Source organism: Callorhinchus milii, unplaced genomic scaffold (assembly GCF_018977255.1).
Source record: "Callorhinchus milii isolate IMCB2004 unplaced genomic scaffold, IMCB_Cmil_1.0 Scaffold7, whole genome shotgun sequence".
In the NCBI taxonomy this organism is placed as follows: Eukaryota; Metazoa; Chordata; class Chondrichthyes; order Chimaeriformes; family Callorhinchidae; genus Callorhinchus; species Callorhinchus milii.
Genome location: NW_024704748.1, coordinates 20,548,602 through 20,575,468, shown reverse-complemented (window position 1 = coordinate 20,575,468; position 26,867 = coordinate 20,548,602). Strand labels below are relative to the sequence as shown.

At 34.0% G+C, this 26,867-nt stretch overlaps 1 protein-coding gene across 1 annotated transcript in view; it reads right to left on the bottom strand.

Moving 5' to 3' along the window:
• Positions 1 to 262: 262 nt before the first annotated feature.
• LOC103182602 (protein CC2D2B) overlaps positions 263 to 26,867 on the bottom strand; it is a 28,145-nt gene continuing 1,540 nt past the window's right edge. Inside the window, exons 2-38 of the mRNA XM_042336851.1 lie at positions 26,534 to 26,608; positions 26,222 to 26,291; positions 25,421 to 25,489; positions 25,128 to 25,197; positions 24,923 to 24,996; positions 24,732 to 24,833; positions 23,409 to 23,570; positions 22,485 to 22,665; positions 22,134 to 22,270; positions 21,408 to 21,536; positions 20,338 to 20,544; positions 19,901 to 19,998; positions 18,681 to 18,821; positions 17,881 to 18,028; positions 16,913 to 17,130; positions 15,697 to 15,874; positions 14,054 to 14,207; positions 13,040 to 13,187; positions 11,761 to 11,899; positions 11,333 to 11,536; positions 10,863 to 10,955; positions 9,994 to 10,088; positions 9,440 to 9,607; positions 8,817 to 8,907; positions 8,324 to 8,433; positions 7,447 to 7,543; positions 7,014 to 7,109; positions 6,748 to 6,912; positions 5,703 to 5,729; positions 5,382 to 5,585; positions 4,953 to 5,042; positions 4,288 to 4,401; positions 3,878 to 4,012; positions 2,058 to 2,180; positions 1,746 to 1,804; positions 1,112 to 1,289; positions 263 to 451 (exon numbers count right to left, since the gene is read on the bottom strand). Of these exons, the coding sequence (XP_042192785.1) occupies positions 263 to 451; positions 1,112 to 1,289; positions 1,746 to 1,804; positions 2,058 to 2,180; positions 3,878 to 4,012; positions 4,288 to 4,401; positions 4,953 to 5,042; positions 5,382 to 5,585; positions 5,703 to 5,729; positions 6,748 to 6,912; positions 7,014 to 7,109; positions 7,447 to 7,543; positions 8,324 to 8,433; positions 8,817 to 8,907; positions 9,440 to 9,607; positions 9,994 to 10,088; positions 10,863 to 10,955; positions 11,333 to 11,536; positions 11,761 to 11,899; positions 13,040 to 13,187; positions 14,054 to 14,207; positions 15,697 to 15,874; positions 16,913 to 17,130; positions 17,881 to 18,028; positions 18,681 to 18,821; positions 19,901 to 19,998; positions 20,338 to 20,544; positions 21,408 to 21,536; positions 22,134 to 22,270; positions 22,485 to 22,665; positions 23,409 to 23,570; positions 24,732 to 24,833; positions 24,923 to 24,996; positions 25,128 to 25,197; positions 25,421 to 25,489; positions 26,222 to 26,291; positions 26,534 to 26,541 (4,671 nt within the window). The 5' untranslated portion in view covers positions 26,542 to 26,608. The remainder of the gene's footprint in view (positions 452 to 1,111; positions 1,290 to 1,745; positions 1,805 to 2,057; positions 2,181 to 3,877; positions 4,013 to 4,287; positions 4,402 to 4,952; positions 5,043 to 5,381; positions 5,586 to 5,702; positions 5,730 to 6,747; positions 6,913 to 7,013; positions 7,110 to 7,446; positions 7,544 to 8,323; positions 8,434 to 8,816; positions 8,908 to 9,439; positions 9,608 to 9,993; positions 10,089 to 10,862; positions 10,956 to 11,332; positions 11,537 to 11,760; positions 11,900 to 13,039; positions 13,188 to 14,053; positions 14,208 to 15,696; positions 15,875 to 16,912; positions 17,131 to 17,880; positions 18,029 to 18,680; positions 18,822 to 19,900; positions 19,999 to 20,337; positions 20,545 to 21,407; positions 21,537 to 22,133; positions 22,271 to 22,484; positions 22,666 to 23,408; positions 23,571 to 24,731; positions 24,834 to 24,922; positions 24,997 to 25,127; positions 25,198 to 25,420; positions 25,490 to 26,221; positions 26,292 to 26,533; positions 26,609 to 26,867) is intronic.

The window sequence follows — 26,867 nt, the reverse complement described above, 5'->3', positions numbered from 1 at the left end:
GGTGGCCAGACATTTCAATTATATAATAGGGAAAGGTGTTAAATTCCAGGACTGGTTGCACTTGAGAACCTGCTATTGGCCAAATGTAAAGGTGAGTAGGCAGAGCTTGGGTGTAATGTTTTCAGTTCCTCCTGTCAGCAAGGGATGTAGCATTGATTAAAAGGGGCAAAATAATTTCAGTCAGTTCACTTTCAGTTTATTAAACTGTATTTGAATACTACAAATATTACTGATTACAATCAATCTTCCAAACACATTAATTCTATATATCTGGAAACAACGATGCTACATAGATCCACACAGACAATATGTTGTTGGGGTATGGATGAATATATACTGCAAGAGCAAACTCAATGTTCGGTAGGTCTATATTATGGACACCTGTGCTGTTGACTTTCTCAATTATCATCTGTAATTCTGTGTATCGCATCTGAATTGGAAATCCTGAAACCTATGAAGGGCAAATAGCAAGAAATATCATCTAAAATACCTGTGTCATAATCAACCATTTTCCCAGCAATAGAAGTATGGTTTAGCTCTTTAAATATAATTGTTAAAATTAAAACAGCGTTCATTTCAGTGGATTACTGTTTCTACCTCTTTTTAAAATCTATATTTGAGATTCATAAAATCTGTCATCTTTGTTCCGCCCACAAATATATAGTCAATTCTCTTTACAGTATATTCCGTGAAGCGCTTTGAGACGTCTAGAAGAAGTGAAAAGCGCTATATCAAATGGAAGGATTATTATTTCCCATGTACTTTGAAAAAAAAATGGTAACTACATAACATAGTACATGTCCAACAAGGAATGCATTTTGGTTCACATGGTTGAAGACCTATTTATAATGACCCAGTCTCATTATGAGTAAGATAGGCTAGTCAACAATGAACAGTGACTATTAAATCCTCATCACAAGGTAGAAACTGCTTAATCCCTTTCAAGTTTAATGAGCTCTCACTTTCCTGTTAGGCCCAAGCCTGCAGAATGCAACATGAACAAATGTACTGTACTTCACTAGCCAAATTTGCTCATGACAACAAAACAAGCTTAATTGGAAATTATCAGCATGATATAATATTAAAGATATTCAATCACATCAATACAAACCTTGTAATCTTTTAACAAAGATTCTATTTCTATATTGTACTCTTCACTCACAGGTTGTCCAAGGTTTTGTTCTAATATAGGAAGAGCATTGTAAAGCACCGTGGCACAGTAACGATTCCACCGAGTTGGTTGATGAGCTCTCCATTCCATAATTTTGTTTTTTAGTGCCCATTCAATTCTAAGTTACAGTAAATAGTAATCAAAGCATTCAACCAAACTTTTTTTAGAGCAACAATCAGCAGTATTTATCATTACCTTACTGCTAAGATAGTGTTGTGATAAAACTAGAGATCACTAAAATAATAAATCTATAACAAATATTCAGATTTTTTTCTACTGTGTGATACCAACAGAAAATCTGAAGTCAGCAGGATGGGCTGAAACAATTCTATTTTTATTATTGTTGCTGAATGTGTGATAAAGATGGTCAGACATAATGGATCTGACTGGCTTACCCTTATAAAATGTACATATTAATTTTGAGAAATTGATTGCTATATTTTCTGATATGTGAAATTTATAATTAGCTTAGCTGATTGGGTCTGCATCATTTTGAACCTTAGGGTTGAATGATCTACTATCAATAGAAATTCATGTTTAGTGTCCAAAAAGCAATAGTTAAATTGGATTTTACCTGTTTTGTAATTTTATCACGATGCTTCTTTCTGTAGAGTAGTAGACTAATTCTTGTGGCTAGAAAAGATTATTTTACAAGTACATCAAGTTCTGAATCAGATATTAAGTCTTAGTTTTAATAAATCAATCTATTCCATACTAAAGTAACAATATCTTAAAAATAAAATTAATTTAACAATAAAATGAATGAATACTGGCAAATATATCTAATGTTAAGGTCCATAAAACCTATGTTTTGTGAGTCGAGTAGACGAGTATTCTCAAACACAAAATTTATCAACCCAGAAAATTAACAATATTAATAAATTACCTGCACACTCGTAAGCACACGATGGGATGAACTCTTTCTGAAGAATGGGTGCCAATTATTTTCCCTCGAGACGTCAAAACTTACATTCATAAGATTGTTATTCTTTTGAACATTAAACCAGATCTGCAAGAGTACATCTTTATAGATATCACGTATGGCAACAAATATTCCATAATTTTCTTGTACACAAATAATATAAATCCTAATCATTCTTACATTCGATACAGCACTTTTCACATCGGAAGAACATCCTAAAGTGCTTCATATGATTTACTAGAGTATAGTGAACTGCATTTTGTAGGCAAAAGTTAGGCAACAATTATTAATTATGTTCAGAAATTATGTTCACTCAACCAATTTTAGTTCTTAATCTTCATCAGGCCTTTCTTGTAATACACATAGCTGCCTTAATATAATAATAATCCTTGCATTTGATACAGCGCAAAAATGTATTATTTTCTGATGTATGTGAAATTCATAAGAAAGATTGCTTATCTGATGGGATCTGCAGCATTTTGAATCATAGTGTCTATAACTACATTATTTCTGGGTCTGTAATTGTTGTGGTGATGTCCCATTATCTTTCTGTTGATGTAGTTGAATTTTTTTAAAACTTCTATCTTCAATGCCAGTAAATCTTTTTGGTCCTTTTGCTAAAATTCTCTGTTAATTCAAATAGCTTTCAAACAGTGTGTTGCCTGCATTTCTTCCTAGGTCCCTTCATCTTGATGTTTGAAATGGAAGCAGATATGTACCCCCTTGACAAATAATTCTGCCTTCCTTGACAGTACTGCTTATAAACCAAGGGTAAGATCATCAGTCTCAATAAATAAATTTCCTGTTTAATGCTTGTAATTTTCTTAACCACATGTCTGGATTACTATCCATCTGATTTCTTATGGAGGTTATAGGTTCATTTCCTAATTGTTGAAAGTGAAAATCGGAATTTAAATGCTATCTGTAAATGTTACGCATGTTCATTGGAATTTGCAGTAAGATTTTAAGTTTCCTTACTCCACACGTCTAATAATAATCGCTCCAAAACAAAACAATAATAAATTGGTCATTTTTCAATCCACGGCTGTTTGTGGGACGCTGCTGTGCGCAATTGGCTGCTGCGTTTCACCCACAAATATACAGTCAATTCAATTTACAGCATAATCTGTAAAGCGCTTTGAGACATCTAGAAGAAGTGAAAAGTGCTATATCAAATGCAAGGATTATTATTATAATTATATTAAGGCAGGTATGTGTAATATAAGAAAGGCCTGATGAAGATTAAGAACTAAAATCGGTTGAGTGTGTAGATAATAGATTGGAAAGAAAAGCACTATTAATGAATATTATTTTTGTTGGTAACCTGTGTCTTGAGTCTATTCTAAAGCAACCCTAACACAGCAACCCCAAATATATCTCCATAGGCAATACGACCTTACTATTCACTTTAACATGAAGGCCTTTTGCAGCACCATATATTCTATGGTGATAGGTTTGAGAGGCACACAGATGGTGGCTGTGTTAAGTGCACCGAGACACTACCCTGCGTGAAGGGCGCTAGATAAATGTGAGTTGTTGTTGGTAGTAGTCAATAATCAGGACACTGGATTTGAAATGCAGCTTGATGTTGTGTTGGGAGGATGGTAGGGATGAGATAAGATGAGTCAAATAGCCTTCTTCATGCAAACTGAACTTGTGAATAAGCATATACAGTTTAAGACAATCTTTACGAAATATGCTAACAATTTATCAGCCTGTAGATGACAGAGCTTGTTTAGAATGTTTTCAATTCTCAATTATTTTCATATTCCAATGAAACTTACATTTTCATTATTGATCAAGGAACCAACAGTTTGCAATGAACAAAATGCATTAAATTGCTCAAAACATTCCCCAGTTTCAGGATTCCAGATCATAGTGTTTGTTTTTTCTTGAGTAATCACATTCACTGTTGCTCCCTTCAATATAAAAATTGATAAAACGTTGTCAGATATGTCAGAAGAGCAGCTGCATCAACAATTCAAAAGCCAAGGAAAGCAACAATTACAAGAAACAACCACATTTTGCTCATGAATTTAGCCTAAAAAGACAAGACAAACATATAATACAATACAAGGAAATAAGCACAAAATATATCATACTAGTAATTGATAGCAACAAGAGTCATTTCACAAACATAAAAGTTTGATTTACACAAGTAAATTAGGGAACAATTTGTAAATACTGTACTTACTGCAAAAATTGAGTTTCCTAAGATTATAAAAGCCTTCATCCCCATGTGCAAGAAGTAATTACAAAGAAGGACTGCATGTTCTGCTTCATCTCCAACAGCCAGATTAAGAAATTGCTAAATGGAAGCCACAATAATTTGAGATGTTATTTGATTTTCTTCATGTAAATAATATATACTGTCAGAATCTTTTAAATTTTTCAAGATTCTGTTATTTTTCATCTTATTTTTCTTCTCTGTTCCTTTGAAAAATCTTCCAATGTTTTAAGTGTACTATCATAACAATACCCCTTTATTCCTAATCTCATCCTTGTATATCTATGCTATATCTTTTTCATGACACCAATGACTTTGCTATAATGGAATGATCAGAACTGCATCCAAAATTCTAACTGTGGCTTAAGCACCCTCTTGCATAAAATGAATATTATTATTTCACTTTGTATTCACAATATAAAATCAAGAATCCCATTTGCTTTTTTATAATCCTTTTGACCTGCTGGATGGTGCTTTCAGCAGTGGACTATTACTAAGCAACTGAACTGGCACAAAAAAATAAGCTACTGAAATAGCACAAAATTTACATTTCCTTTTATTCTTTAGCCATTAGATAATGTTAAACTATATCTAATGTTTGTTTGAGAACTCACAAAGTATATTTTATTTACCTGTGATGTTAACCAAATATTGCAACTATTAGAAATTTTCAGACTACTTGGAATAAATGGAATCAAGGACACAAATCTAGCTATAAGTCTCTGAAATGTAAAACAAAACACACAGTTTAAGTAATACTAATGCTGACCACATTTAGACATTAAATAAATAAGAGTAACTATCCATTTACTTTCACTGGACTGCTTAAAAGGTATTGTTTTACATTGACTCAAATATCAAAGAAACAACACAGACTGTTAAAGAACTATTGATGCATCATAATTCTGGTACAGTAATACATTTTGTTAAAATATTCATATAAATAAATTGAAAGGTTAAATCAGAGGGAGTAACTTATTCTAAAACTTAAATATACAGACAAATGGGATGTCAGAGCATTACATTCTATTAATTTCTTAAGAAATAAAAATTTGATATACCAAAGTTGCTTGTGAATTCTTAGGGAAAGCCTCTAACAATTGTGGTGATGGGGCCAGTGGCCTAATGTATCTTGTGACAAACCCAACTCTGCATTCACTATCGATGACACTGGTAATAAGACTTCTCTTTGGAAAAAGATCTTCACATTCCTTTTGAAATTGATAGGCCAATTGTATAATCTTCTCATCTTCAATTGTTTCCAGCTAAAATAAAGGTCAATACACTTTAATAGAACAAAATCCTGTATTAACAAGTATTACATAAATTACATAAATGAGTTGGCATATATATTAGAAATGTGATTTTTAAATGTTACTCACCTGCAACAAAGGTGATTGTTGATTTCCCTGAAGCAAAATAAAATATACTTAAAGCATACTCAGAAAACCAGATAATTGAAATTCCAGTCAAGATGATATCACACTTATGTCAAATACTTCTCTGCTACAAAAGGTATGAATGGCATCATTATGTTACTTGGTGATCTAAAAGGTCATACATATTCCAATTTAGTAATTTTTCCAAATGTAGAAACGTGTGAGGTGGTACATTTTGGTAGAAGGAATAAGGAAGTCACATACATCCTGGAAAATAAAAACCTAAATGGGGTAGAGGAGCAAAGGGACCTAGCAGTATACATACACAATTCAGTAAAAGTAGCATCCCAAATTAATAAGGCCATAAAAAAAGTAAACCAGGCATTGGGGTTAATTTCTAGAGGGATAGAAATGAAAAGCAGGGAAGTTACAGTAAACTTCTATTGAACTTTGGTTAGTCCACACTTAGAATACTGTGTGCAGTTCGGATCTCCACATTATAGAAGGGATGTAGAGGCACTGGAGAGGGTGCAAAGAAGATTCACAAGGATGATCCCAAAACTGAGAATTATACCTATCAGGAAAGGCTGAACATACTTGGATTCATTTCTCTTGAAAAGAGGAGGGTAAGGGGTGACCTGATAGAGGTCTTTCAAATGATGAAAGGTTTTGATAGGGTAGGCATAGGGAAGTTGTTTCCACTTGTGGGGAGACCAAAACCAGGGACATTCAACATAAAATAGTCACAAATAGATCAAATACAGAAGTTAGAAGAATTTTTTTTACACAGAGTATTGGAAATGTAGAACATGCTACCACAAGGAGGACAAATAGCATAGATGTATTTAAGGGAAAGCTAGATAGGTACATGAGGGAGAAAGGAATAGAAGGTTATGCTGGAAGGCTTAGTTGACAAAAGGCAGGAGAAAGCTCATGTGGAGCATAGACACCGGCGTAGATCGGTTGGGCCAAATGACCTGTTTCTATGCTGTATTCTAATGTAAATGTTTTCAAATGTTACTTCTTCCACAATGAAATGGAAACTTACCTCATCTAGACATGAAATCTGAGGGTCCAGAGTAATAAACAATGTTAAAAGGGATCCCTCTGTAAGACCAAATTCAAAATATTCTTCACAAGACCCTGCCTCTTTTTTCTTCCAGGTATATCCGAGTAACATTGGTGGGGTATTCATTTTGAATGTCCCACTGACCTGAAATTGTGCAGCAAGTATAACAATTTATATACATTCACATTTTACCATAAAATGTTTCTATAAGGGTTATTCTGTTGTAATTCTATTACAACCAGTACCTTTGATTGCTGAAGGATAGTATTAAATGGGATAGTAATGGACCCCAGCCAATGTTTAATACGTGGCTTAACAGTGCAACTCTTGTAGCAGTCATTCTATGAATTAAAAAAAAAGTGTCTATTAGTTCCATACAATAACAGTGACGTGTTGAAATGTGGTCATAAACTGGGTATGGAAAAAGATGGATAACAGAATATAAGTTGCACTACAATCAGGCAGGAGCACAATATTGTAATCGCTATTCACATGGAGATTTTGGCATAAACTGCCTATAGTGAAGAAATGTTGTGATCTCCAGCTGTTTATCAATAACTTTTGACAATAACCTTTGTACTTAGGCAACTCTTTAGTTTAGAAAAGATTTACTACATACAAAATAAGAGTTAACATCCTTAATACATTTGACTTGTTACTCAAAGTATATTGAATTACCTCTATGTTTTCCAAAATTACACTATCAAATACATTGATGAATATTTTATCCTTCATTTTGCATAACATTGCACCATTGTAATCTCCATTAGGGGATCTGTAATCAAATACATTTATTTTTATTAAAATTGGAAACATTTCAATTATATTGCATTGTTGGATTAGCTCAATCTGCTTGAATATTTGTATTTAATGATTTAAATTTCAAGATATCTGGATAGCTTCTGCATGATGATGATATGTGCTTGTCCATAATCAAGCAAAAATTGGGTGATAACCAGCCTTATTCTCCAGCAGGTATAAGTGAAATTATTTGTATATAATTGTATTCCTTCAAAAACAAAATTAATAATAATTTAGTCACTTAATCCACGACTGTTTGTGGGACCCGTTGAGCGCAATTGGCTGCCGCATTTTGCCCACAAAACACACAGTCAATTAGTTCACTTTACAGTATATTCTGTGAAGCGCTTTGAGACGTTTAGCAGACGTGATCAAGCGCTATATTAAATGCAAGGATTATTACTATTATTATAATCAGAATCTCTTAGTGAGCTGAGGGGACTATTGGTTCACTTTTTGCAAAAGCTCTTCCAACAACACCACCTTGCATTTAGATTTAGTACCCTCCATACAGGGTAGCATCTCAGAGCACTCCCAGGAGCTTTTTAAGCTTCACTTTCATAATTTGGTGACTCAGCCTGATCAAACAACCAAACAAAATGAATAACCAAAATTACTCAGAGTTCTTTTTGTTCAAATATTTGATCTTAGTGATACAATGTTAGAATTATTGAATTATTAATCATAGAACAGTTATAATTTAAAATATTGAAGAAAATAAGCGTCTGGAGCAAACAGAATACATATACATTACTTGAAATCAACTTCAAGTTTTTGATTCCAACATGGCTGGGTTCCATCAGCAATACTTGTCTGATATGTTGATCGTTGAAATGTTACTTCTACAAAGGGTTGGACTCGAATCTGCAGAAGGTAAAGAATAAATTTGATCTATTGAAAGCAATGTCATCATTCTCTCTAACAGTACATTTTGAAGTAAGCCCTGTTAATGCTTTAATAAGAAGTTTGTAAAATGCTTTAGGCTAGAATTTATCCAGGTGAAGATAAAATATAACTATCTGGGGGAAAAAATTATTAAAGCAATGATAAATGAAAAACAATGATTATCAAATTCCACACAATATATTAGGCATTGCTAAAAAATTTTTACTAGTTATGTCCAAGTTAACTATAAGAAAAACTGTCAAAGCAAAGCCTTAAGACATCTGAGTCCAGATTTGTTCCCCATTGCTTTAATCTCCCACTCTCTTTACTCCCCATTCCCTTTTGATTAACAGATTTTGAACCTGATGAAAAGGATCCTCTTCACCCGCAGACTTGTTGTAATGGCCCCCGGAGGCAATTCCAGCCATTGGGGAGAATGATCGGTATGGTACCCTGAAACAAAAGTAAACTACTACATGGCCATGCACAAAACCAAAAAGAATAACTACAGTCCATCTGGCCAATCACAAAGATTAAAGCATTTTGGTAATGAACAAATTGAATATGTTCATTTAAGTATGTAATATATAAAGTATACTTTCCGACAATCACAATAACAACAATTAGTACTTATACGATAGAACATCTGATCAGTCTTTCTTCATATCTATTTCAAAAAGAAATGTTCAAAAATGAGAATACGGATCAATTTTATGGTATTTCTTAATTAAGGGATTTCTTAATCACAAGATATACTATAAAGTGGAGTGACTGTTTACTTTGTGGGCAAACACAGCAGCCAATTGTGTGCACAACATCCCAACGGCCTTGAAGGGAATGACCAATTTTAGTTTGTAGCTACATTTTCTGTCTTATACATTTCTTGGTGAATGTCTAGAATGGGAAATGATACCAATCAGCATAATTTGCTATGAAAACACTGACTTTGCATCAAACTAGATACATTTTGTGCATTTTTTTTTACCTGGAAATGCATTTCCTCATTGGTATATTATATGCTGTTATTATGTTGATGAGCATTTTGATATCACCATCAGAGAGGGTCTGTACAGGTACTTTTTTTCTCTCCTTTCTCAGCGGTTTCAAATTTTGTCGAGGTGTAATCAAATTAAGGATGGCTTTACTTATTATGCTTTTGACAAAATTAAAATATAATATTACTAAACATTTAAGTAACATCATTTTGATATAGACTTAGTACATTAATTTCCACAAAGAAAAAACAGTAGGTCTTGTTTTAAAAAACAGTACGACCAATTGTTACACCAAACCTATTTATACTGAATTCACATATAGTAAACATCCTTTAAGTGCTTTGAATCGTGCTGAAATAAAAAACCTGATTTCAACAATCTACACATATACATCAAATCATTCACAATAATCATGAAATAAAAAGTTACAAGCATTTTATCCAGTAACAGTTGTTAAAATAAAGGACACATTTATTTGAACCAATTAGACTAAAATAATTTTGTCAGTTTTTTTCATGATTCAACAAATACATGAAGATCTTACCTTATGGTGGAAACTTCAGCACTTTCAACAACAATATCAGCTAATGTGTATTGATGTTTAACCGTTAAAAGTCGTTTTACAACAGTTGCTTTTACCTTTAATGTAATAATATAAATAGTTATAAAAACTGCACACCAAACTCTGAAAGAATATGTCATAATAAAAAAGATATGAAATTTCCTATCTGTTTTATATCAAGACTATCTTTGATAGTTTATCTAGGGCATGTAGCTTTTATTATCTTTAAATTATTCATCAAAATATTGAAAATATTTCAAAAGTATCAGCTGGGAGTTAAAAGGAATAATTTCCATGAAATGCTGCATTATTTACAATCTTCTCTTGACTTTTTCCAACATTACTGCTTCTTTTTCAGTTGAACAGAAATACACATACTCAGTTTATACTGCACATTTTGCAGCAAATCACTAGAATCACCATGATATCTGCGATGATTCATCCCAAATAGCACAATATAGATTAACTCTGAACAGTGTGATAAATATGTAGGTGAATGGTTCTGAAGCTCTTGAGTCTGGCCTTCAGAAAGATTTTGGTCAAAACAATACACCTACAGGTGGAATGAATTCTTAAAGAATTTCTATGGAAATTTTAAAGGACCATTTTTTAAAACAATCATATGTATTACTCTATAATAGAAATTTAAAAATACTGTTTAATGGAGTTCCATGCTTACACACTTAGTTAAGAATGAACAGAACTATTTTCAAGTCAGCCACTGGAATTAGAATTGTCAAATCTAAAATGTTTTCTATTATACTTTTTATAGCGTTAAAAAAGTATTGCATGAAATTCTTTTGTTGGATTACAAGTTACAAACGATGAATTTTATCCACACAGTTTACTACCTTTTCCAAGTATTTAATGGCCATTATTCTTTGTTCTCCCACTGTGTCTTCACCACTAATAATAAAAACTTCATCTTTTTGGCTTTCAACATCCTAAAAAATAATATAAAACGCTATTTTATCTCAATGAAATTTACTATAAAAGGGATAAATAATAAATGATACTAAAAGAGAGCATCGCAACTCTTTCAAAAAAAATCTTATCTTTTTCAAACTTGTTTTCACATGGACACATCTTATATTAAAATGTTTCTATTATGCTTTATAGATATTTTAAATGTTTTCACACATTTTAATTTTATTAAATCAGAATCATAAGTCCTCGTGTACCATGCAAGTATTCATAATCGATTTATGACTTACTCCCAGGTAACTTCATTTTATGTTGGTATACGATTGGTCCACAATCTTATGAACATTTCAAAAAATATATACTTTATAGATTTTTTATGTTTTGGAAAAAATTATACCTGAAAAATGCTGTCAGGTATCTCTTTATCATACGGAGGCACTTGCTTAAAGTAAGAATATTCAGAAACTCCAGAATCTCTAAGTATTAACAACAGAAAACGTTTAGATTTCTCCATCTCTTTATCTGTAACAAAGTTAAACTCTTCTTGCATTTGTTCCAATCGAAAGTATTGAAGAGCATGTTGATCTGCATCACTTTTGTACTGTAGTGAAAGAAAAACACCAATTGAAAACACAACAGACAAAAATCAAGTTAATGAATGTAATTTGTGTATTTTTATAAATTTTACAGCATAGATTATTATTTACAGAATCTTACAGTAAGCTTAATTATGAATGGAAAGCAATATATATATCATAATGTTAATATTTTAACATAAGGAAATACAGAGGATTTGTTTTGCTATTTAATAAATGACACACTAACCTCAATTAATTGCATCAGGCTTGAATTCTGGGGATCATGGGGATCAATTCTAGCTTTTTTTGCCCATTCAGCAAGTTTCTGTATATCGTTCAACCAGGACACCCCAATTGATGCAATAGCATCAATGGTGTTTAGGTCACTGAAATTAGATATAATTTACAATTGTTTTCAGAACATACATTTGTTTTTCTCCTTTTTTGTAGCTGTCTGTTAAACACTCTCTTCCTCTGTCTCTTAATTTGTTTGCCTGACTTCCCTGACTCATTCTCTATCTTTCTGACAGACTCTTTCCCTCTGTTTGACTCTGTTTCTCTATTTGCACTCGCTTTGCAAGCGAGAGACCTGAGTTCAATTCCAGGCAGAGGGCGAAACCTTGGGCAAGTTTCCTTACTCCACATAGAGCCTAATAATAATCCCTCCAAAACCCAAAACAATAATAAATTGGTCATATTCAATCTACGACTGTTTGTGGGACATTGCTGTGCGCAATTGGCTGCCGCGTTCGCCCACAAATATACAGTCAATTCACTTTACAGTATGTTCTGTGAAGCGCTTTGGGACGTCCTCCCGACGTGAAAAGCGCTATATCAAATGCAAGGATTATTATTATTATTATTATTTGTGTGTTTATCTCTCTGTCTCTCTAATCCAGTATGTATCTCTAAAAATGTCCATCTCGTGCTGTTGGATCACAGTGACGCTGAAGTAAAATTGTGTTATAAATAATAATAATCCTTAAATATATTGAGCTTCATATCAATAAGACATTAGGAGTCCTGTAGCTCAGTGGTTAGAGCGCTCGACTCGCAAGCGGGAGACCTGAGTTTGATTTCCTTAAGGGTGAAACCTTGGGCAAGTTTCCTTACTCCACATGCCTGATAATAATCCCTCAAGAAAAAAAAGCAATAATAATTTGGTCACTCAATCCACGACTGTTTGTGGGACACTGCAGTGCGCAATTGGCTGCCGTGTTTCGCTAACAGAATATACAGTCAATTCATTTTACAAGTGAAGTGCTTTGAGACGTCTAGAAGATGTGAAAAGTGCTATAACGAATGCAAGGATTATTATTTTATTATATCTCAAAGTGCTTTATAGGATATAGTTAAAAGTGTAGTGACTATATATTTGTAGGCAAACATATCTAGGTCTAACTAAAACAATTTCCAATGTTTCTGCATTTCAACCCTGTTATACATTCAGAACAATAACATGTGAGATACATCTTTGTAAATTGAAATGAAGAATTATTTTACAATTATTTGATATGCAGACTTACCTCTCTATAAAGGATTTTGGCCTTGGTGCAGGTGGTGAAAGAGCATTGCCATTTTTATCGATTCCCCATGATACAGCACATATTATTATTCCAGATGTCATTAATAAAACTGGTTCAGAATTATATTCATCCAAAAATAAAAGAGTATCTATGCATTGAAAACATGAGTTAATGAATGACAAAATACTAGATCTGTTCAGTTATTTAATATGTCATGCCTAAAATGAAAATGTGAATATTACTAATTTAAACAGAAGGATCTTGGATCTTGAAACATGTTTTCAACAAAATTAATGCAATTGTTTAGTCTACTTGATTTAATTCTTGACTAGTACTTCTATACTGTGTTTGAATTATTCTGAGATCAGAAATTAGATCCAAAATTTTGTGGAGTCCACACGCCTAATAATAATCCCTCCAAAAAACCAAAATAATAATAAATTGGTCATTTTCAATCCACGACTGTTTGTGGGACACTGCTGTGTGCAATTGGCTGCCATGTTTCGCCCACAAATGTACAGTCAATTCACTTTACAGTATATTCTGTGAAGCGCTTTGAGACGGCCAGAAGATGTGAAAATGCAAGGATTATATTATTATACATTATCCAGTCATCTGACTTGCTCGGGTGATCATGAAGACAGGCATCAGGTTCACATTGTTCTTTGACAATTTGGGGCTTAGAGAGTTTGGATAGTATAAGCAGTCTCGGACGCTACCCTACATGAGGGGCGGTGTCTAACCAACAAGTTATTGTTGTTGTTGTCTGCGGGGACACCCTCATTCTCTCGTGGAACATGATTCAGTTTAATTCGGTTAATGGGGGTGAGTGGAGCTTAACCTCACTCAACCCCCAAAAATCAAAAAAGTTGCAATTTCTAGGTGTATGGGGAAAAGGCAGGATAGTATTTCTTTCAAAGAACCATTATACAAACATTGAGCCAAATGACCTTCTTCTTTGCTGTAAAACATCAAGATTCTACACAGTCAGCAACATCTTAAGAATTCACTTACTGCTTCCAACTCCTTCATGACTAGGTGAAACTGTTTCCGCACTGCTAAATTCTATCTCTTCCAAAACAGCACTGCCAGTAAGCAATGTTACTTCAGGAATAGGTACAAACACATTTGCTAATATATTGTTCATTTTGCTTGTGATCTCGTGTATCTAAAATGTAAAACAATTAGGCCAGTGAGAAATATCAAAGCGTGTTTTTAGTTTTTTCATGGTCCTCGTCCTTAAGTCCTTAAACAACAACAACAAAAGTACATTTGTAAAGCGCCTTTCATGTCGGGAGGACGTCCCAAGGCACTGGACAGACAGAGTTTCGTATCTGAGCTGGGGGTTGGGGTCGGGGACGGTAGGGGGCAGGGGGGGAAGCAGGGAGATCAAAAAATGCACAATCGAAGAGGGTCTTGAGATGGGACTTGAAGGTGGCAAGGGAGGCGGTGAGGTGGAGGGACTGCAGGATGGAGTTCTAGAGAGTGGGGGCAGAGTGGCAGAAGGCCTGCCTGCCAATAGTGGGGCGAGCGAGGCGGAGGATGTGAAGCAGGCTGGAGCCTGCTGAGCGGAAGGAGCGAGTAGGATGTTAGGGTTCTCAGCGCTTTGGGACATCCTCTTGACGTGAAAGGCACTCTATAAATGTCATTTTGTTGTTGTTGTTTAGGAGGTCGCAGAGGTAGGGGGCAGCAAGACCATGGAGGGCTTTGAAGGTGAGGACCAGGATCTTGAACTGTATCCTCTGTGTGATGGGAAGCCAGTGGAGTTGGGTGAGGATGGGGATGAGAATATGTTTAAAGAGCATTAAACATGTATTTATTGATATACCTTACTGTTCTTTTATATAAATCTAGTAAACCCAACTTATGACTTTCAGGGGATGAAAGGGAAGAGCAAGCAAGGTCTCTCTGGATTTGAGCTAACTCAGATGTGCCACAAATAGCAAAAAAAAATAGAGTCTGGTCAACATTTGCCATCAGTGCAGATTCTCGGAAATCATGCTGCAGCTCTACAATGGTCAATTCCCTAAAAATAAATACAAGTTGAACAATGATAAATGAAACATTATTTTTAACACAAAAATTTTCTGTTCAAATTAATTACAGTATATGTTGTATTAAACTTTGTGTCACTTATAAAATACTGGAGTACTACATCCGGTTATAGTTCCAGTTGCCACAACAGATAATTCTAAAAGTCTACTTTCTTATCGTGGGATAAGACATGACAGTATTCCATTCTGCTCCTTAGTGAACAAATGCCATAACTACCCAAAAATATATATAGGAAGAAATTCTATTTGCAGCTTTCAAAACTAGTTTCGTTGGCTCTAAATTCTGTACATCCAGGAATATTGTAAATGTATTAAGAAAATCATGTTAAGTGTACAATAAGCAAACTGTTTCCAATTTGTAACTTAGTTTGCAGATTTCAGGATTGTTCAGAAACATATTCCACCCAGGTCAATGCAGTACAGATGATTTGAACAGGTAGAAATTGGGTTATAACTTGGATTTCTGCCCAAAATATTAAATATTACTTTCTGCCTGTTGAAAAACAAACACTTGGAACATTTTTTACAAAAGTGTATATTGTAATATACAATGGTAAACTTTAAAATTTAACTGGAACACTTAAAAAATTCAAAGGCAATTACCTCCAGTCTAATACTTTCAGGATCATGAATTATCTGAATGTTGAATATCTGCTTAAATTGAACATGAAAATCTAACTGTAATTTACAGACAGCAGTGGAAGAAACAAGTTTTTCATTGTAGAAAATATTAATAAAGAATTTATGTTCTTCTATTTCCATCCTTCTCTGTACTTCCTCCCTAAAAGTAAATACAAGTTGAACAATGGTAAATGAAAGATCATTTGCAGCAGGGTTTCTGTTCAAATTAATTACTCAGAATATGTTGTATTAAACATTGTGTCACTTATAAAATATTTACCAATTTACTTGCAAGAAACAAATGTTAAAAAACGGAGAACTCCTCAAATGTATTATTTGAGTTAGCTATGGATCTGATAAAGAATGTTAACCTCTTCAAAATAGTGAAAGACAATGCTACATTTCCGGTATGTTCAGTTTCCAACTTTGAGTTGTATCTTATCTATACAAAATTTAGTGCCATCGTCATTGTTCACTTCTGTTTTGCTTCTAGATCTTGGGCAGCCCTAACTCACCCATGTCACAGAAAACAGAACTGCATACAGTATTCCAAGTGTGACTTAATAAACACTGTACAGCTTAAAGATGTCTTTTGTGTGCTTTACAAAGATGAGTGGTAATAGTGGGACTTTTGAATACAATGAAGAAATGAATCAGGTGACAACTAGATATGTGGTAGGGCAAAGGAGATTGGAGGCGGACCAGTTGGTAAAATACTCTTTAGACTCTTGCCTTCCACGATTTTCAGAATATTTTGTAACCGCACTTGGTTCTATGAAGTTCTTAACTACATTGCAAGCCTTAATTTTATGAACCAGCAAAGATGATAAAAATGAGAACAAAAATGATGTAAAACATTGCTAAGAGACTTACTGAAAAACAATGCAATTGAAGGTACAGTTCTTGAAGACATGGTGAACATGCCTCCAAACAAATCAACTGTGCTTAGGAGAAGCTTTCCTTCATACCATGGAGACGCAGGGAAAACTCATATAGGTGACCCCAATAGCATAACACATGATGCCATATGAAAGAGAAATATGTTTTTTTTTCCCAGCAATTACATTACCTTATGTGCCAGCAAAGCTGGATAATTAAGCAATATTTCTAGATCTGGAAATGAAGTTGATTAATAGCAAAATTATCAAAATAGTTGAAAAGGGAGCATTAACTGAGAATACAAATAAACACACAGTACCAAAAACACTTTGATATTAGTGTTACATCTGCTGTCAGTGAAAGTTCAGGAATTAGAATCAGCTCATCACGTTGTCTAGAAATCAACTTATATCTTCTTTTCACCATAGCTTCGATTGCTGCTCTATCGAGTGGAGCAGATGGTTCCGGTGTTTTTTCTAGATCATAGTCTGTATATTCATCAACTGATTTCTCTCCTTTTCCATATCCTGTGGTTCCCTGGCAATACATTAACATTTTTTATTTTTTTTAAGTTATTACTGAACCATTACATTTCTTATTCATTTATTGTATAAATATTTCACAGTGGTCCAATGCTTCATGCTAAACAGCAGCTGCTGGCTAACATAAAAGGATGGAAATATAAATTACAAGGTTGTACACCAGTCTAGCTTCATTTCCTAAAGTGAAAAATTTGATTTCCACTTTAGAAAATCAAGCTGGACTGGTGTGCCACCTTGTAACTCGATTCACAACACGTAAATCAGGACACATACACATCCTGTTACTGAGATGTAAAAAGTGCTCCTGAATGGGGAATTGGGATTCAAATTAATGCATTCTAAATTCATTTACTGAAACAGTAAAACAAACTTAAATCTATGTAAGATAGTAAAGGGGTTCCTTGTCACTAATTTATTAAAATCAAGTGTTACAAATGATTAAAGGATTAATATGAAGTGATCTGCATTCTTGTCAGCTTGAACATTGCTTGAACATTGTTTAAATCAAGCAACCATTACAAAGTCAGATGTACAATATTCTGATCTGCATACAATTGAAGCTGTCAATCAGACCACTCGGTCTCACTGTAGGAAGTTGTATAAAGAAATAACAGACAAATAGAAGGGAAATAAAACAAACAAAAATGAATCTTCCTGTAACCAGAAGTAAAACTATTCTGTTGACATAGTATAAAAATCTTAGGTCTGAACACCATAAATGCTATTTTTGTTTTATAATTTATACCTGTTTCTTTTTCCATAATTGCATTTTTTCTTTATACACCTCCATTTCTTTCCTGTAAGTTTCTTGAAGTTCCTGTTCCTGTTCAATTACTTCTGCAAATAATTCCACTTTATATTGGCTTTCAATTTTGTTACGGTTCACTTTCATCCTGTTTATAACAAATCAACTTGTATTTATAGCATACTAATATAGTTTAGAAATTGATATTGTACTGGGTATGAGAAAAGATCTGACTCGTCTAATCTATAAAGTATATTCACATTACAGCTAGTTTTAATAATTTTAAAATGATTGATTACAAAAAAATTAAATACACGGATTTTAAAACTATATTGAACAAACTTGAATTTCTATAGTGCTTTTCACTTAAGACATTACGATGAATGTTTCAAAAATGTTTTATGCAACCTGTTGGTGCATCACTACTAAATTGGTTCTATAATTGGTCTGTAATTCAATTATTGGGTCTATGATTCTCTTGAATGAAAAAGAGAAAGACTAGAAAAGTTGAAAAAAATTGGAACCTGAAGGCACATTAGATGGCACGATGTTTCTTGTATTTCATTCACCTACTCATGTTGCAAATTTATAGACTACAAACTCTACCATTAAGAACATCAACTGTTATTGATATTAGTGACAGACTATGGATAGAACCTATCAAATGCAGCAAGTGCATATTGAACAATAACACCTGGTTCTCAAACCTAGACATAGAATAAACAAAACTAAGTAAATAACCAAATTATTTTATTTGTGCACAGAAAGTAATTAAGATTACTAAAGGAAAACAAACTTACTTTTGCACTTGTAGTTTTACTGGAGTACAAATACACTGTTGAAATTTACGCAAAGACTTGATCTGTTTCCAGACCGTCAAAATGTTTTTAATCAGAGTATGATCTTTTTCCCGTTCAACAGCCAGCAGTCTCCTCGTTTCTCTAAAATACATACATTCAAAATCTATTGCAACAACTTATATACAATTTTGATTCAACAATTTACAAAATGGTTTACTCAAAGTGTAATTAACAACTGCAACAGGTTGCCAGGAAGGCTGGTTGAGGCCAAGAAATTGAACGCATTTAAAAGTCGCTCGATGCTGTGATGGGGGGATGGTCAGGTGAGTATTCTGGTGGGTTGAGGTCAGATGGACTGAAGGGACTTCTTCATCTAAATCAATCTTATAATCTTGTGAAATCTCAGCAAATACAATGATGGGGCTCTTATGACTGATATCAGTATCCCTGATTTAGGGAGGGAAACAAAATTTATGCTGTTGCTGATTGCTCTCCTTTAACCCTCTGCTACATATCAGGATGAATGTTTCGAAATGTTTTGCCCAACCTATTACTACAGAGGGTTTTATTGTACAGGCAGCAAATGAAGATAGTATTTGATATTGCTGTGAGGAGAACTTTAAAATTTAGTCCTGTTAATTTTGGTCACTTCTAGCTGTAAAAGGTTGTGAGATTTTACTAGTTAGAAAACAACAACAACAAATTACATTTGTTTAGCGCTTTTCATGTTGGGAGGACGTCCCAATACACATATAAGATGATGCCATGATGAGTTTGATTATCTGTATTTGTCCACATCCACAAATCAAACAGATGCTAAAAGGGAAGAAATTGTGGAATAAGTTCTTCTCAAATGCAAACCTCCATATTTGTGGAGTCCTGTAGCTCAGTGGTTAGAGCACTTACTTTGCAAGCGAGAGACCAGCGTTCGATTCCCGGCAGGGTGAAACCTTGAGCAAGTTTCCTTACTCCACACGCCTGATAATAATCCCTCAAAAAAAAACAATAATAAATTGGCAATTTCAATCCACGACTGTTTGTGGGACACTGCTGTGCACAATTGGCTGCCACATTTCACCCACAAATATACAATCAATTCACTTTACAGTCTATTCTGTGAAGAACTTTGAGACGTCTAGAAGAGTTATATCAAATGCAAGGATTATTATTATTATAAGGAAGCAGGAGACTGAAGAATAAATAGATATTTGAACACATACCTTATATGTTTCTTTAAATCTTCAATTTTACCAATATTTATAGAATTTCTTTCCAAGTGACTTTCTAAATTCTTTATGGTATTTTCCAGTGTTTGAAGCTATGAAAAAATACCATTGTGGAAAGCATCATAGATAGTTTTAAATCATTATATATACATCTTTCAAATCATATATAATACTCCTTTAATTATTTGGGGATTTTGAGCTCATAGTGAAGGATGACGTGGTAGTGCAGTGCTATAGAGATGCTGCATTGTAAGAGGTGCCACTCTCCAGATGAGATATTAAACTGAAGTCTGATACTTATCCAGACTTTTCCCAGACACGTTTGAAATTGTATAAATGGTTAAAAGGTTTATTCTATAATTTAAATTATTCTCCATCCTTAAATTATTTCAAATTTCTTTTCTTAAACAGTCTCAAATGCGATAGCTTACTTTTTCTGTTAGGACCTCAGTGACATTTTGTTGTTGTCTGTGTTGATAATTGTTATAAAGCTGTGTAAGCCTAGCTGCCAGAACATGTTCTTTGCTAAATAATGGATGGTGAGTAAAACGCAAGCTTGAAATATCAATATCCAATTGGTAGATATGAGTGGCTCTTATAGTTGTCACAATATGATGACCTGAGTCACTCTTGACAGCCTATAAAAACAATAAATATAAAAAAACGAATAATTTTAAGTACTTATTTGTAACAGAAATTCAGTCCTTGTATAAAGAAATAAGTTATTTTATATTAACTAAGGCAATTAATAAGCAATAACCAGTAATTTTAAAGGTATGAATTCTAGAAGACAGATGATTTAGATTTAAAGAGGATAATTAATTTGGATCTTGAAAGCAAAACTAAGATAATAATGTTTGTATCAAGATTAATGGATACGTAAAGCTCACTCCATTTGGTAGCCAAACTGAAAAGAGTGGGGAGGTAACCGAAAGCACAGTCGAAGAGTAAAGTCTTCAGATGGTTTAGAAAAATGAGCAAATAGGGAGCAAAACCGAAGAATTGAGGCAGGGAGTTCCAGAGATTCAGAGCACAGTGGCTGAAAGCCCAGTGGCCAATAGTGGAAGTGTAGTCGACGAGGGGAGTGCAGAAGATCCGAGCCAGCGGAGCAAAGGCGGTGGATGGGTAGTGGAGTGCAAGCAGATCAGAGATGTAGGGAGGTGCCAGAGCATGAAGTGATTTCCAAATGTGAACGAGGATCTTGAATCGATAAATATCCATTTGAGAACAGTACTGAAGAACAATGGATAGGGGCAAACTGTTAAATTCGATTTTGAAAAATTGTAATCATGAAGGCTTGCACTTTGCGGCTTAGCATTTTACTTCTTGAGCTTTCTGACAATATAGATTTAAATTAATTTAAGTAATCTGAAATAAATATTATACATTTTAATATAAACAGATCTGTAGGCTCCATTGTATTTTTCAAAGCAGTATTTATTTTGTTAGGATCTGTAAAATTATAGCCTGAACAACAGAAGGGAAGAGAATGATCACATACTTTCCTGTATACCGTCTCTAATTTTGATTCAAAATCATCTGAAAGATACGATGTTGGTAGTGTATAGTTCCAGAGTTTTTTAATTGGGTCTGGTAAAGCAATCATATTCCCATCTTCACCAAACCAGTCCTCTTTCTGTCATAAACATATTGCAGATACACTGTAAAGTCTTTTGAATTCCTGCTATATCAGTAATCATAATATCTGTATTAAAGTACTAAATAAATATCCATTAATTCAATTGCAAACAGTGGAAGTAGTTACTTCTTAATCCCACTTCTCTTAAAAACAACCAGATTGTCAGACTCAACCCTAAATTTGAAATCCCAATGTGGAACTTTGATATGAGGGTTGTTAACTACAAATGGAATTAACAGTTATATAGCTGCAGTGATTTGTTTTACATTTCAATTAGTTTTCCTTCCATTTTTATATTGTTTTCTTATTTTAGGTCTATCTTCCATACTACAGACACTTCCCAGACTCAGCTGGCTCATAGTGAACCATCTAGCCCTCTGCAATGCCATTCTGTCAATTCAAACCCAACAAAAGGTGTTGGGGTGGTCAGGCTGATTTGCATAACAATTTTCTTGCTTTTACTTGACATCTTGCTACGACACTTCCTTCTGAACCCACAAAATGCTGTAATTGTTTATATACTTCCTATACTTCCAAACTTCGTATATTTACAGAGAATACCAGATCAGTTTATAGTTGTAAAATTACCTCTGTTTGTTTAAGAAGGCGATTCTCCATTTTGTTCAAATTTTTCTTCAACACATAAGGTTTGTGACAAATATGGAAGCCCTCCTCCTCTAGATAACGGGGTTCAACATTTTCTGGCAGTTTACTACTTGAAGGCACTAAGAATAGAATTTGTTTTGATATATCAAGCAATTTCTGGAAAATCAGGCCACATAAAAAACTTTAAAAAGAAATTACAGTTCTGCAGTAAATATGTTTTTTACAATACCCTGTAATGATAACTATTGGTGGGTTATTGTAATAAAAATGTAACTATTGTACTTTGCAAATGATAATGCTGTACAAATTATTTTTAAAATCTAGTTATGCTACCTAGTGACATTCTGGGATTGAAAAGGTTTTGTGTTTGCTTTTCTCGCTCTTTTCTTGATTCATATGCAGCAGGTACCCTTTCTAGTATATCGGAAAGTAAATAGTCACTCAAGTATAAATCAAGTTTGCTTTCACTTTCTGATAGATCACCAGTTTCTTGGATTGGCTTTTCCAGCTCTTCCTAAACAGAAAAACATAAATATTTGCAAAATCAAATCTGACATCCAGTAAATGAAGTCATTACCATTTTTCTAATACCTAATAGTAAAGGAGAAATATCAAACTGAATTGTGAAAACACAAAGTATTTTTTTAAACATAAGAATTGAATCTAATGAGGGCGACTTTGAGTTTAGATGTACCTGCCCCCAATGTGGTACCCATACATAAATGAATAACATGTCCTAGAGGCTATACAGCTTCTGCATCTGACTTGGACTGTACTCTATCTTGTCCTTGTTGATAATGAGTGTCAAAAGTGGTCCATTAACCATCACTAAATTGGTGAGCAAAATGATCAATGCTTAAAATTATTCTCTGTGGGTGTGTACGAGAGAGAAAGTACTATTGTTTGTAGAGTTGTCCATCACCAGACAGCATGCAGGTGCTACAGTACTGATAGAGCAATCAAGGAAAGTAAATTCAAACCAGTTAAATGGTCACAAGGTCAAAAGTCATTAATTTGAGCAAAAGAATACATAATGAATTTTAAGTACGTTTTACTAATAATTTTATAAACATTTTACTGCAGATGGAAATATGTTTAAAAGGCATGAAAGCTTGCTAACAAATCTAATTATGTCTATTATCTTGACTGTCTAATTAACATTATACAGTTTAGATAATTTTACTTTGCTAAAGTAACTTGTGCAATAGATACTGCATTTACAGTCCTGAATCCTAAAAATACCTTGTCTTGTTTTACCATTCTTTGTGAAGTGGAACTTCTAGCTGTTTCCAATCCAGTAACATGATCATCAGATAACTCATTTAGTTGTGTCATTTGGTCTTCTGCTCCTGAATCAGATGCGTCTTCAAAAGTACCAGTAAAAAATGTAGATCCTTCCTCGTCGAGCTCAGTATCATGCTGAAATTTAGGATAGTGTACTAAAACAAATGTAAAACTTTATTTTTGCTTCAAACGTATCATATAAATTGTTCAGCCCTAAATGTATTGGGTATCATTCTTCAAATGAAGGTGTATTCTATGCCATGGATATATATCCAAATTAGAAATATCTTAAAGGGATAGTGAGAGATTTAAGCTTTAAATACATGATCTGCTCATTTCAGGAATATGTAAGAACAGAATATGAACTTGGAGGAAGAATATTAACTTTAAATACTACCAAATGAAAAATTGGTAGAATTCTTCAGGATAATAATATATAGCCCTGCATGGTCTTGCTCCCCCTTACCTCTACGACCTCATAACCCCTTACCATCCTGCCCGCTCCCTCCACTCAGCGGGCTCCGGTCTACTTCACAACCCCCACCTCACCCACCCGGCTTCTTCCTCCCTGCTCCCACCCCCCTGAACTCCATCCCACAGATCCTCCACCTCGTCCCCTCCCTTGCCTCCTTCAAGACCCATCTCAAGACCCTCCTCTTCGACTGTGCTTTCGATCACCCTGCTTACCCACCTGCCCTCCACCTCCCCAATCCCGACCCCCAGCTCGGGTCTGAAAGTCTGACTTCCAGCGCCTTGGTACATCATCCCGACATGAAAAGCGCCATACAAATGTAATTTTGTGTTTTTTTGTATATATATATTTTGCGTTTGATACAGCACCAATAATGTCCAAATATCTTGAAACACTTTGCAGCACAAACAGCCATGAAGTGAATTATCAATTAATTTGGAGGATAGTTGGTCAAGGAGAATCTCAAGCAAGAAAAACTGGCACACTCTTGGAATCTTGAAGATTCTACTGATTGTCAATTTTAAAGGAATATCTACATTATAAATGATCAGTCTGTGAACTCAGAAGTACACAATTCACCATATAAACTGAGTGACCAATGTAAAATAGTTTGTCAAACTTATATAATAATAATAATCCTTGCCTTTGATATAGCGCTTTTCACGTCTTCTAGACGTCTCAAAGCGCTTCACAGAATATGCTGTAAAGTGAATTGACTGTATATTTGTGGGCGAAACGTCCTATAATATATATAGTGCCCCTTCCGAAGGTTGATGTGACATTGTTCTATCTATACAGTCTTTAAGAATTTTGTTTAAACTTACTGTCCTGTTAAATCTCGTCACTGGGTCTTTACCACTAAGGGGCTGTAGAGTCTGTGCAGATGTTATTGATTCTTGTACAGTGAATGAACTTGCAATCCCTGCCTGTAGAAACAGTACACATCAGAACATATAATTTCTCTAAGAAGTACATTTGTTGAATATTCTAATAAGCACTATACTGATATTCTCACCTTTACAGCTTTCAGTTTATCTCTCACTCGGTCTCGTATCATATTAGCTAGATGATTTTCACTTCCACTTGGATCTGTTGAAGAATATCCAAACGAACCAGCATATTTATTATAAAATTTGCAATGTGTAATATAGTTAGTCAAAGCAAGTGAAACACATTAAAACTACACACAGTTAATATGTGAGCTAAGGTAGAAGACATACATTCCTGTATGTTGGAATCATTGTATCCTTCAATCTGTTCAAGTGGTCTACGTTCAGACTCTTCAGCAAACTAAAATCAAATGACACATTAAAATCACATTTTTAGTTGTTGTAGTAAAATTCAATGCAAATATAGCACAAATTGTACAGTTTCACATTTCAAATAAACAATTCTGAAATCGGCCCACAGCCAATTTTAATTAATTGTGTTGATAAAAGCAGAACGAACATCCTCATCACATACATTTTACAATTTTATCATTGTAATCACACAACTGAAAATCACTATATACCCTTTTCCTAATATTTTCTCTTCTAGATGAAATCCTTCTTCTTAGATGCTCTTCTTGAGCCTCCTCGTCCTGCAAAAACATTTTTTTAAGAAATTAAAATGAAGGCAAGACTGCATATAGAGGGTAATTAATGACCTGGAACACATTACCAGTAAGGGTGGTTACGGCCAGGATACTGAACTCAATTAAGCCACAGCTCGATATTGTTATGGGAAAACAGTAGAGTGGGTATTCTGGGAGGATGAGCTCAAATGCACTGAAGAGCCTTCTTCATCCAAAGGTCTCTTGTGATCATATAATTTGAATAGTCTTATTTCAAATACTAAAGAGTTTGAAGTTTGCACCTTGCCTAGTTCTGGATAGCAAGCTAATTCGCAGCATAAGCATGCCATTCACTCAGCTCACTCCAGCAGCTTTTGTATAAAATCTCAAAGTTCCCGATTTAGTCTTTTGATAAATATTGACCCCCAGCATGTTGGAACAACCATAACTCACAATGTGCCATGTACCAGGACCTTGTGTATGGGGCTTTGATAAAAGGCATCTTGCTGTAAATCCAACACTGCATCTAGCATGCAGAGTAATACTAATAATAATCCTTGCATTTAATAGAGGGTCTTATCACGTCGTTGAGATAATTCAAAGCACTTCCCAAGAAACATTGTACTTGTATCCTGGGAAGGGGGCAAACACAGCAGTTGCGAACACCAAATAGATCAACATAAACAAGAAGTCAAACTCCCTGCAAATATTTTATGTGTTAAGATTTATCAAACATTGTACAAAATATTTGATACATACCCATGTTGCATGCTTAGGCATATTTTCACTTTGAGTGTCTTCAGATTTTGTTTCTGCAGGATCCTTCCTCCTTAAGAACAAAGGAAAAAACTATTATCATGAAAATTAATAAATAATTAAGAATGAAAGTTACTAAATATATTAGTAGCACATTTAAATGTCGCTAAGCTAGTAAACAACATAGTAAATGGAAACAAAGAGTATAACATTACCTGCTTGAAACATCAACAATGCAGATATTATTGGTATAAAATACAAACAGTTGGTACAAAAAAGCAACAATTTTATCAAAACTTTAAAGAACATACTTACTGTGACATATTGGTGAGCCCAGTTTACAGTTCATACAGAGAATAATGTGGTAGTATCACATTTGGTCTGGTCTTGCTGCAAAAGAGTATTTGAATGGATTATAATTTTTTAAAAATTATCAAAATTGAATTTCTAATGAAATAGTCTAACTTAAAATGTCTACGCAAGTGCCTATTATTGTCTCAACTCATTATAATTGGATTACTTTCCCATCATAATCATATAACAGTGCTAAGAAACATTTCCAGAAACCTCAGACACCTGACCTCACCTCCCCTTCCAGTGTAGTAGATTAATGGAAAGTCTTCTTGGTTAAATAATGCAAACAAGTACA